This window comes from Schistocerca cancellata, chromosome 5, assembly GCF_023864275.1.
Source record: "Schistocerca cancellata isolate TAMUIC-IGC-003103 chromosome 5, iqSchCanc2.1, whole genome shotgun sequence".
Taxonomy (NCBI): domain Eukaryota; kingdom Metazoa; phylum Arthropoda; class Insecta; order Orthoptera; family Acrididae; genus Schistocerca; species Schistocerca cancellata.
In genome coordinates, this window is record NC_064630.1 from 523,383,349 (window position 1) to 523,396,247 (window position 12,899).

The window sequence follows — 12,899 nt, forward strand, 5'->3', positions numbered from 1 at the left end:
GAATACCAGTGGCCCAGTCATAAACCAATTGCTATTTACATCGTAAAGTATAAGACCGTTGCAATAATGTATTATAAGATAGTATTACAGGTCTACAGAGCATCTGTCACTTACGTCTGGCGCAGCAGTGTTGAAAATCCATGCAACAAGGACGGAAAGGTGGGGCGCAGTAAAACCCAACGGAGAGAACTAAGATGTTTACCTGTCAACTTCTAGCATACGAATGAGGAAAACGAGTGGAACGCATGTGGGTAATTGGCCGTAATAGCTAGGACATGAGCAGCGTCCGTTCTTCCGTATCGGTGTTATAAACGAAAGTATGGCCTGTGGGGGTGTACTGTATCTCGGCTCTCTACCGAAGGGTTAACTACGGACAAATAACATTCTACAGACTCAGTTGTCAAAGAAGAATCCCCCACTGCACTTTCTCGCTCTATGTTTGATACTGAAAAATTACCCTGATCACCCCTGTTTGGCAGTGTCCAATTTGTTTCAGTTAAATCAGTATTATGAACGGAACCCTGTTCACTTGTCCCTTCTCTGTCTACAGAAACATCGTAAGTTGCATCAGCTACAGTTCTAACATTTGATCCAGCTCTGGTAGCTGTTGATAGATGTTGACATTTTAAAGTAATTGTATTAAAGCAGCAAACGAAAAAGAAATGTCACACACATAATATCTACGCTCCCCAGATAATTAATAAAATCACTTCTTATAAATATTATTGAAAACAGACAAATATTTAAGTTAGCACGAACAGAATTCACTGAATAAATGCAAATCTAAGCTTCTGATATCACTTTGCATCGAAATACATACAATTCAGTAAGTGGCACAAAGTATCACATAGCATAAAAAATTACTGTCTGTCTAAGTATATAACACATGAAGATGCAAAAAACAAGTTTACTTTTAACTGGGAGTATGTCATTAGCAATAGCATACATCAGCACAAAATCACTTATTCTAACCACAGTATAACAGTACAAATGAATAAATCTCACTTGCACTACACTCTGTAGTATTTTAGTAGTTCACAACAGAGAATAAAGTGCTTATCATAACATTGGTGTTCAAAGATGCAGAGAATACACGTTAGTTCTATTCCTCCTCAACCAAACTTTAACTGTTCTTCAGAAAATTTGTCTATAGTGTTGCCTGGTAATAAATATACAAAACGATCTGTGCTGCTGTAAAGGTATATAGTGTATAATTATGTCAGTTGTTGTCTCACAAATCTTGAAAGTAACTGCTAAGTCAAATCCTATGATTGAAATTTTAATATGTATAGTTGGAAAACAAAACTTCATCTGACTTCAGAAATCAGCAGACTAATATGTAATCATGCATCCTGGCAGGGTCACCAGGTGAAGGTTTCTTATATATTTTTAAAACTCGTGATCATAAGTATCAAATTGGTATCTCAGGAGCGTGTGAAACTTATTTTGAGAATTTAAATACCTAAATCTTGGTGCAGGGCAGAAAAACCATGTGAAAATTTAATTTTGAATGGAAATATGTAGAGCTCATGGTACATGATGCGCTATCCAGACCAACCGATACATGAAACAATTGTCTGTGAGAAAACAATCCATTTTTAATGCAACTTATGTTGGCCATTTGGCTGCAAAAAAATGGCCCTGAATATTGCTAATTTCTATCTTTAGTCTTGCAAACAATCACTGTATCAGGACTGTTAACGTTATTGCGCAGCAAATGAACGTAAAATTTAATGCATCTGTTTTTCTGATAAAGCCGCTTAAAAATTCACAAGGCAGCACATTTCTAAAATCTTCTACTATATTAAGCATCTGAATAATATGATTTTCTTCACAAATACACTCTAACAATCACTGTGCCCTACAGTGGACAGGAACTTTAATGATAATTAAATTTAATAGTCTACCTGTGCGCTCCTCTGATCTGTAAATCGTTGCCATTAGAAATAATGAGGTGACTGTTAAAAAATTAAATTTAATTTTACGTTCTTGTGAAGTGCAGTGCGAGACGTTATCTTACCAATTTTCATAAAATGCTTCTCACTAAAGAACTGGGTGAAGTGCAGTGCGAATGTGCAAACAGAATCGTGGAAGTAATAGGGAAATAGTCTTGAGAACTGATACATGAGAAAAAGTACTCCAAGTTTAAGTATGCTTCATGAAACCAAGAGAACAGTACACCTTTTCATAAAGTTCTCACACCTAGAAAAGTTAGCAAAAATTTCTAAATAACTCTCCTGTGTGCAACTGCTTTCCTTGCAACTTGTTTCAACTATAAGACAACGCCATGTGCTACATTACAAATTTCCACGCCTAACTTCAACCATACACAATGGTCTAACAATAAGAAGCTACACATTACAAATATAAAAAATCTGGGTTATCTTAAAGGCTGACTTTTATCTTTCTCCCATTAACACAACCTCATTTGCTCAATACCTTTACTCAAAACTATAATTACGAAATTCCGTTTAAATATTGCTGTCTCCACTACATGGATGGCAGTTTTCATCCTTTATAAACGAAGTACATTCCCAGACTGTCCAACACACACTGCTGCTACTCTCTGACTACTCTGACCAACATCGTTGGCCGCAAACACAGGCTTACAAAGAATATGGTTATATCGATTCTACAGAGATTGAGTACATTTGTCAAATTCGCCACTTCATTCACCTTCATGGTGAAAACTTCCTGAATATCGTCGTGGCAAATAGGACAGCCCCCTTTCAAACTGTACTTTGATCCTGCGATAGAGGATAGTATCCTATGGCTCGGAAATTGCAGAGTGATCGCAGTGAAAAAAAATTCTTTTGGCTCAGAGACCTCCGTTCTTTGTCTTGTCCGCACGTCTGTTTTTTGAGTCAGGAATTGTAATGATATACAACGATTTTTAATGAAATGCAGGGACATTGCAGCACCAGGGATAAAGTTTTGCGCAAAATGCCCTTACTGAGTGCTGAGAGTAGTTGTGTTGTTGTATGCTTCGGAAAAACTTCGGTTTCACAAAAGCATACGCAAAAATATGTTTGCTTGATTTAAAGGGAAATAATGGCCTGAAACTGCTTACAGTTACTTTTTTATGGCATATATGGATGATTTTGGTGGCGGACGCAATGACGAAGAATCAGACATAGCTGAAAATAAAAAGAATTCGGAAGTCAGAGGATATTCTCGGTTGTCACATCCTGACGGCGGCGTATAAATACTCGTGCGCTATTGCGCGCCGAACCTCTGGTAAATAAAGTACGTTCATACGTCACACCATAGAGTAATGGTTTCTAAGATGCTACCCATATTAACTTCATAGTTTTCTTAACGTCTTTCTCGCTGGTAGTTTGTACAAGGTCCAAAACAACGCAAATTCATCGGTGAAGACATTTTTCGTTTCACAAGCAGAATACTTTCAATCCTCTTCGGGAATTTTATCTAATATTCTTTTCGTAATTTTTACTAACATTTGGATTAGTACTAACTGACAATGCTGTATAATAAATGTAACTCCATCCTGTGTCTGGAGTGCAGGACTTCGGCTGGTCGATTTCCAATAATACAATACCAACAGCCGTTAGTTTGGTTTTATTTATTAGACAACCAGTGTCGGCATTACATTATGTCATCTTTTGGCCTGCGTATACCGAGTAGCCCTCGTGTTACAAACCAATGTATCAGTGTCAACTGGTCTTGTGAAGATTTTTTTATTTCCCACTGCCATGTGCGCTCCTTGGACAGCTGTTAGCAAGCTGTCTAGCTGCGCACATGACCGTGGGAAATAAAAAATCTTCACAAGACCAGTTGACACTGCTACATTGGTTTGTAACACGAGGGTTACTCGGTATACGCAGGCCAAAAGATGACATAATGTAATGCCGACACTGGTTGTCTAATAAATAAAACCAAAATAACGCTTTTTGGTATTGTATTACAGACAATGCTGTAGAGTGGTGAAATGATCTCGAGGTGACAGCAGCTAGAGTAGTGGTACAACATACCTTGCACCATGCACCGTATGGTTGTTTGCAGGGCGTGTGCTTAAACGTAGATGTAGACTCTCAGATCCTGTTTTATAATATATGACTATCCATGGAATATAATATAATTAATGCAAGAATTATGTTACATATAAGATTCTTCACATATGTTTCTTCTGTTGCAGGTGCACCTCCAGGACAGATTGACTCAAGAGTTGTGAACGGCACAGAGGCTGGAGATAACGAGTTTCCTTTCATGGTAAAATTTTAACGTTAATGGGCAATTTATTGCCTCCTTTTACGCGCTAAATGCAAATCCCAAGTAGTTGTACTTATGAAGCTACTGAGAGAGTATCCTGGAACTGGCTAATTTAAATGTGATGGTCTGCTCACATGATATTCGTGATAATCAAAATCACAGTTCAGGGTTAGAAGAATAGTCAGTCAGCAGGCAGCTGGCTAGTATACCACCCTCTCAAGCGAGGACACTGCAGGAGTGACGACAGCTATCGTAACTACATTGCCCATGACTAAGTGCCAATCCTGGGAGAAAGAGAAAGTCAGCATGGTAATAATAATCCACATTTGACAGCTGGTGCTAGAGGCGAACGTGCTATATTCAGTCATTACTATGATGTTTCAAACTATATTTACTCCTTCTATAAAATGTGTTATCACGGGACTGTGCAGATTTGTTTCTGCATTTACTACGCCCTGACACGCCATCCTCTGAGATACTAACTACTGATTGTTCATAATATTTCTCACATTACCTGGTGACTTATATGACCTGCCTGCTTATTCTAAGTGTCAAATCACCGTTTCCGGGACAGAGAGGTGCCCCGGCCCTGGACAGAATCCGCCTGGCGGGCTAATGAAGAGAGTCGCTGAGCTGGTCTGTTGAGATGCGGTTTTTAGGCGGTTATCCACATCCCGGCAGGTGAATACCTACCTTATATCTATGTCCCGCTTCAGTTACACCATTATCAAACATTTCAACAACTTTTGCTCACTTTCCCACGAATGACACTACATGCAAACAGTTTGGGTACACACATTCCATCCCACGGGGTATAGGGGTGGCGACAGGAAGGACATACAGCCATCCCTTAAACTAACCGTGCCAGATCCGTTAATAATCACGCCCAGCCTGTCCCATTGTGGGACAATGTCAAAAGAAAAAAAAGTCTATGAACCCACCGGAGTGCCATTCAATAAGTAATGCAACACACGTTGTCCTGAAAGCAGGTTTGTTTTATTCAGGATTCCAATACACCATATGATTCCTCGCTCTTTTGGCTACAAAACCCTATTTTCCAACACTATTTATGTTCAATGTGACGCCCTTGCGCCACCATGCTGTGAGGGCCTGTGTGCCCACTTGGTACCACTCTACTGATTGATGTCGGAGCCAACACGTTGCTGCTTCAATAACGTCCCCATCATTCATGTACGGCTTCCCGCAGAGTGCATCTTCATTGCGCCAAACAGATGGAACTCGGAAGTTGGTAGATCCAATGGAGTTTTGTGAACTACTCTCTTGTGCACAGACTGGTGTGAGGGGCTCCCGTTGTCATAGAGAAGGAGAAGGCAGTTTGAATTTTTGTGGTGACAAACACACTGAAGTTCCAGCATTGCAGAAGTCACAGATCCACTACGTATTCAAAGGTTTCCGGACACCTGGGTGAAAATGACTTACAGCTTCGTGGCGCCCACCATTCAATATGGTATTGGCCAATCCTTAGGCGTGATGACAGCTTCCACTCTCGCAGGCATACGTTCAATCAGGTCCTGAAAGGTTTCTTGGGGAATGCCAGGCCATTCTTCACGGAGCGCTTCAGTGAGGAGAGGTATCGGTGTCGGTCAGTGAGGCACAGCACTAAGTCGGCGTTCCAAAACATACCAAAGGTGTTCTACAGGATTCAGGAAAGGACTCTGTGCACGCCAGTCCATTACAGGGATGTTATTGTCGTGTAACTACTGCGCCACAGGCCGTGCATTATGATCAGGTGCTCGATCGTGTTGAAAGATGCAATCGCCATCCCCGAATTGCCCTTCAACAGTAGGAAGCAAGAATGTGCTTAAAACCTAAATGTAGGCCTTTGTTGTGATAGTGTCTCGCAAAACAACAATGAGTGCAAGCCCGCTCCATGAAAAACACGACCACACCATAACACCATCGCATCGGAATTTTATTGTTGGCACTACACACGCTGGCAGATGAAGTTCACCGGGCATTCACTATACCCACACCCTGCCATCGGATCGCCACATTGTGTACCGTGCTTCGTCACTCCAAACAACGTTTTTCCAGTGTTCAAGCGTCTAATGTTTACGCTCCTTACAACAAGAGAGGCGTCGTTTGGCATTACTGCCGTGATATGTGGCTCATGAGCAGACGATCGACCATGAAATTTAAGTTTTCTCACCTCCTTCCTAACTGTCATAGAACTTGCAGTGGATCCTGATGCAGTTTGGAATTCCTGTCTGATGGTGTGGATAGATGTCTGCCTATTACGCATTACGACCCTCTTCAAATGTCGGTGGTCTCTGTCAATCAACAGACGAGGTCTTCCTGTATGCTTATGTGCTGTACATGTCCCTTCACGTTTCCACTTCGCTGTTACATCGGAAACAGTGGACCTAGGGATGTTTAGGAGTGTGGAAATCTCGCGTACAGACGTATGAGACAAGTGACACCCAATCACCTGACCACGTTCGTAGCCCGTGAGTTCTGCTCTCTCACGATGTCTAATTACCACTGAGGTCGCTGGTATGGAGTACCTGGCTATAGGTGCAATGTACCTAATACGAAAAACGTATGTTTTTTGGGGTGTCCGAATACTTTGGATCACATAGTGGTTGTGCGATCGGACACGTTTGCACGACCTTGTTGCGATGGCGACAGACGCCTCGCCCAACGACTCATAATGCCTTTAAATGTTTCGAATATGGCTGCGTAGTCAGCGACCGTTTAAAAAGTAAAATTAACAGCAATAGCAGCCCTCGGTCGCAAAAAGGAGTCTTTTGACCCAGGTTTCGGCACTACTGTGAGTGTCTTCTTCAGAAACACATCTCTGAAATTGGCATGTCATGTATTAAACTAATTAAGAGCTTGATTTTTAGTTTAATACGTGACATGCCAATTTGAGAGTTTTATTTGTCATGAAGGCACTCAAAGCAGTGCCGAAACCTGAGTCAAAAGACTCCTTTTTGCGACAGAGGGCTGCTATTGCTGTTAATTTTACAGTGCTTTTGTTTACTGCCAGGCCCTCAGACTCATTCTGCGACTGCCTATGAATATCTGCGATGTTCTGGTCTTACGCGAAAAAAAACTCAGTGACAGCAGTCTGCTTGGAACGCACCTCCGTCACAGACGCCATTTTGAAGGCTACTCTTAGCGTCACTACCTATCGGAACTTCATGAAGGTATAGGGGCTGAGGCGTAAAGATTACACGTTGTCCCACAATAAAATCTGCATTTCTTAACAAAACTGGTCATGAAAAAAATGTGTTGCATTATTTATTGAACGCCCCTCGTATGCGCATCTGCTTCCGTCAACGCTTTTTCATTATAAACTTGAGTTTGCTATTTAACATTTTTCTTCAGTAGTTTCTTCTTTCTTGTACCTTTCTCTAGGCTTTTTTGCCCTTCGGTAGATCTTGGCGATTCCTTTCCCTCGGTTTCATGCATTAGACCGTTATTGGGTATGTAATTTTGTAGACTTGCCTGTTCCAGGTAAGAGGGACTGATGACCTAGTAGTTTGGTTATTAAACCAATTAATTAATCTTCGGTGGACTCACATTGTATTTCCTTACAGTTCCTGTTTTACTGTTATCAATTGGCTTCAATGTATTGCTGTGTTCCAGGCTTATACGAGGAAAACTGTATTTATCACATCGTAAATAATAAAATTGGGACAATGAACGTGTTGACAGCGTGAATCCCCCTCTACATATTCGCCGTTCAGTAAGACAAATTTTCTTAACGATGGATGACTTGACGGAGACTGTGGTAGTCGATGGATCCATTTCGCTCCTCAGTAAACCTTCTACTTCATGAAAGTCACCCCGTCGTCATTTTCAAATTGCGGCACGCCTGGACAATACGGGGATATTGATATCCCAAACAAGTAGAATATGAAATCGTCTCCTGTACAGAATGAAGTGGGGCGTTACCGTAGAGTAAATCCATCCCATCTTCCGCTTCCCGCTAAGCTTCGTCTTGACAGCCAACCGTTACCTTGTCAGTGGATTTCGGGAATTTTCTCCCGTGACAGTTCGTCACTTAAATGTATTACCTATTAGCATCACACGGTGTTAGCCATCGTCCCCGTCGCCGTCCCTAAAAAAAAATGATAGTATTATCTTGTCCAGTGATGGTTGCATCTTCACGCTTTTACGCAGTGATGAATAAAACTGTTTTTACTCCTTTTCCATTGTCTCGGGTCACAGTGATACACACAGCACTAAGGCGGTTAGAGACGTCATCTGGACTGATGTCACGCAGCTGCAACGTATCCATTGCTGCTTTAGTTAGCCAGCCTTTTTGAGTGGGTGTAAAAAGGGACAACAACAATAGTAACAGATTTGTTTGACGAATGGGAAAGTGCCTTGAAGATCCTGAAGAAACAGAACTGATATACGGTTGAAGAGAGTCGCAGATTATCACACAAAAACCTAGTTGCAAAGTGCAAAGAAACAACTTTAAACAGCGAATCTAGGATTATGCTACAACTACTATTCATTACTCCCGTATATATCATGAGGACAATGTTACTATAGTTATAGTGCACACAGAGGCGTTTCAGCAACCATTCGCGCGCTCCAGATGTGATTCGAACAGGAAGAAGAGCTAATACGTTGGCCGTTCAGTAAATAATGCAACACATTTTTTCTCGGCCAGTTTCAATTGAAACAATACGGAATTTGGTGTAGGACATCGTGGAGTAATCTCGCTTCAGCATTTGTAGTTTCATGAAGTGCCGAGTACTGGCGGCGCTATGCGTAGCCTTCAAAATGGCGTCTGTAACGGAGGTGTGTTCCAAGTTACAGAAATACAGCTGGAAATATGAACGATAACCCTTCTCTTAGAAGCCGCACTCCAGACCAAGTCAAAATGGCTGTCACACCTTGCCATCAATTCATAGACGTAGTTGTATATAACTACAACAGGCTGCAGCAGCCTCCAGTTTAGAAAGCAGCGTGATCCCGGTGTGCCCCGCTATCCCGTTCTGACCTGAGTTCCATATTTATCGTGTGGTTTTACAAGCACACAAAAGTACCTACAATCAAGTGGAAATGTCTGAATTTGATAACCAATTTCGAGCACTTGGAGTCGATATAGAGTTCACCCGGCTATCGTCAAACACTCGAAGTGGACACTTCATAACAATGTGGTCTTCCTAAGACTTCACCGAGTGAGGTGGCGCAGTGGTTAGCACACTGGCCTGGCATTCGGGAGGACGACGGTTCAAACCCGCGCCCGGCCATCCAGCTTTAGGTTCTCCGTGACTTCCCTAAATCGCTTTAGGTAAATGCCGGGATGGTTCCTATGAAAGGGCGCGGCCGATTTCCATCCTTCCATAGTATGAGCTGGTGCTCCGTCTCTAATGACCTCTTTGTCGACGGGACGTTAAATGCTAATCTCCTCCTCCTTCTTAAGACTTATCCGCCCCACAGTCGCTGGCAGCAAATGGACGGAACTTCCGATACTTTGTGGTGCAATCACTTCTCCCTTGGCCGACCTATTGCGGTTTGACTTCGACCAGGTTTGGCAAAGTATTCTGAATCCCTCAATCTTCTTTGTTGTATCTTGAAGCACGTGACCATTCCTGAATGGATGTTCGTTCCAGCGTTGTCACCACTTGTAAGTCACGTAGAAAGAAGTGATACTTTTGAGTCAACCACGGGTGGTTTGCTTGATACCAGACGAGTTATTAATGGCTCTTTTAGCGCAATGTACGAGGTAGAATTCTCGTAAGAAGTGGTCTTCTTGCGCAAGTTTACCCTAGCTACTTAGCAATTTTAGTGAGAACATGTAACAACTGACTGTAGTAGATCTAATAGTGATTCTCATAGCTTCACTAAACTCGTATTTTATTTGTTCCAGGCTCAATATGTCCGTTATGGTGTACCAGAATGCAGCGCTACAATCATCAACGAATACTGGGTCATGACCGCTGGTCACTGTGTGGATGGGTGAGGAAAACCAGAATACATCACCAGCATAAAAGAAATTATACACATGTTATTATTTTTTCATAGCTGTATTGAATAAAACACTGCTATAATTCGACTCTAAGTAGTTTTAAAACACTTTACAGGTTTTAAATACAATTGTGAAGTGATTGCTAGGTTACGAGCAAATTTCACTGTGTTTTGTCTGTAGCTTCATATTTGATCGATTTTTGAGTAGTGCAATATTTGAGTCATGTGAGAATCACATATGACAAGAAGCAGGCATAGAAGGCTAACATTTTGTCCACAGTGCATTTCACTTGGAGTAATATATCAGAAGAATAACTATGGGGGCAGAAACATCCATTGTCTATTTCAGGAACCATCTTAATATGCCTGCAGGATGGCCGGACGTTATTGAATGTCACTTCTTCAAAACACGAAATTAACGTTCCGTGTGCGACTAGTTCATTAGAGACTGAATTAGAGATTGGATGATTTAGAAATAAAGCAGGAAAACGACAAAGGCTTTCTCAAACGATTCATTCCAGAATTCGCCTTTATCTGTTGATGGAAACAACAAACAATTTACATCCCAATGGCCAGATGTGACTTTCAACTCTTTCAAAATGGATTCTATTAGTTAAAGCAATTTGACCAAGAGTAAACATGTACCACTGACCGGTGTTCCTGCCTGTCATCCATAAGCAGGTGTTCTGTATATCTACAGATACACTGTGAACTGTCATAAACGGTCCAGTAACATCTAATGCGAAATTTAAGAACGCAAGCCTAGTCGATAATGGCAGACAGTCATGGTGCAAACTAATACACTTCATAAATGGCAGCGATCTGCTCTGACCGTCGTGGTGATAGGGTATTGAATGGGGCTGGATCCAACCATTTCATATGCATGTTTCGGTCTTAGCTAGTAGAGGGAGCGCCACCTAAGCGATTCGATATATTTACAGTGTTTACGCTCTCCACAGAACGCTCATCCATATCACTTTTCGACGGGTATACGAGACAAAGGACTACCGCAATAGTGACACTCCGTGACTAAAGGACTGACTGTCATTCTTTCATTTCCGAAGCATGGTATCATGCGTGTGTTGCTCTGATTACAAGTTGAACCTCAAGCATTGCCTTGCTGTCACCGCTGATGGCTCTATTTCGTATAGCTATGAATAGATACTTAGCTTACAAATGCTAAGAGTATAATAAAACATCAATATTGAATTTAATCACACATACTGTCTTGTACGTCCTCTTACATACTGTTGCGCCGCAGGCAAATGAGCTGAGATGTTCTGGCTGCAGCCCAGTACTGATAAATATGTATCCTCCTCCTTAGTAGGCATGTACGGATCACGGACGATTGTGTACAGTTCATTACATCCTGCATTTCATAACGCGATTACTAATTTTACGAAAGTTGAGAGGTGGGCAACAGTTGGTAACATCTACCATTAATTACAGATGAGATTAACTTGACAGTTCATTATTTACATCTATCCTATCATTCTTTATCCTCAGTATCTGTAATGCCCATCAGATGTTTCATTTCAAATATTTAAGTTTCTCTTAGAGGTCAATTGAAAATGAACATGACAACTAGTTAGTTAGTTAGCTCGTTACACGTCTACAGATCATCTGAATGATACTTTTCCCGAAATAACGTGGAAAACGAGGGTCTACGACATATATGTACATGATTAATTTTAATCTTAATGTACACATTATTTTTTAGTCCTACTCATTCAAATACACTTAAAAAAAGTTATTCAATTTTTTTTATATACAGGCTACCAGTTTTTAAATAGAAATTCATCCATGGAGTAGAAAGAGTTGTTCAAAAGAAATGCTTTTAAGCTAAATTTAAAATGTGTCTTGACACCTGCCAATTATATTATGTTATTGTGCAAATGATCAAAAATTATTGTTGACATGTATTGAACTCTCTTATGAGCCACTGACAGAATTACCAATGGGAAATAAAAGGTCACTTTTATCTCTATGGTTGTAGGTAAGGGGAGCACTGTTCTTCTAAAATTCTGATGAATTACGTATGCCGAATTTAACTAGCAAATTTATGTACTTCGAAGGTACAGTTAAAATGTCTGCTCCTTGAAGAGTTACCTACGTGACGACTGCGAGTGAACAGGTATTATTCTTATGACCCGCATTTGTACAATCAATACTTTTCTTTTCCAAGTGACGAGTTAGCCCAGAAAATTGTTCCATGACATTATTGAGTATAAATATGCAGAATATGTCTGGAGGTTGATTCGTTTGTTTCCAAGCCTAGAAGTTACAGGAAGAACAATAGCAGCTGTATTTGATGGGTTGAGGAGCTCAGTTATATGTTTCTTCCTGTTCAAGGTTTCAACAATACAAATTTGAAAGATTATACACTATTTACTAACTCCTGTTCATGTGCCCCGTTTGCTGTAGAGTACATAATACAGTGTTATTTTTCAAAATTATTAGAGAATTCATTTTCAGAGAACCACTTAGTAATTGTTTCAGACACATCAATAATAATCTCTTTTCTCCCTGTCTGTCTAATGGAATTTATTACAACAATAGTATCGTCTGCAAAATGTACCAATTCTGTTTGTTGAATGTTAAGTGGAAGCTGATTCACATATATAAGGAATGGGAGTGGACCAGAAATTGAAGTCTATGGGATTCGCTTCGTGATTTCTCCCCAGTCAGTAAAATTTTCTACATTTCCAAGATTTTCA

The 12,899-nt window shown here is 40.7% G+C and overlaps 1 protein-coding gene across 1 annotated transcript in view; it reads left to right on the top strand.

The window, feature by feature from the left end:
- LOC126188870 (trypsin-1-like) overlaps positions 1–12,899 on the top strand; it is an 83,535-nt gene that overhangs the window by 25,019 nt on the left and 45,617 nt on the right. The window contains exons 2-3 of the mRNA XM_049930524.1: positions 4,157–4,230; positions 10,085–10,173. Coding sequence (XP_049786481.1) covers positions 4,157–4,230; positions 10,085–10,173 — 163 coding nt within the window. The remainder of the gene's footprint in view (positions 1–4,156; positions 4,231–10,084; positions 10,174–12,899) is intronic.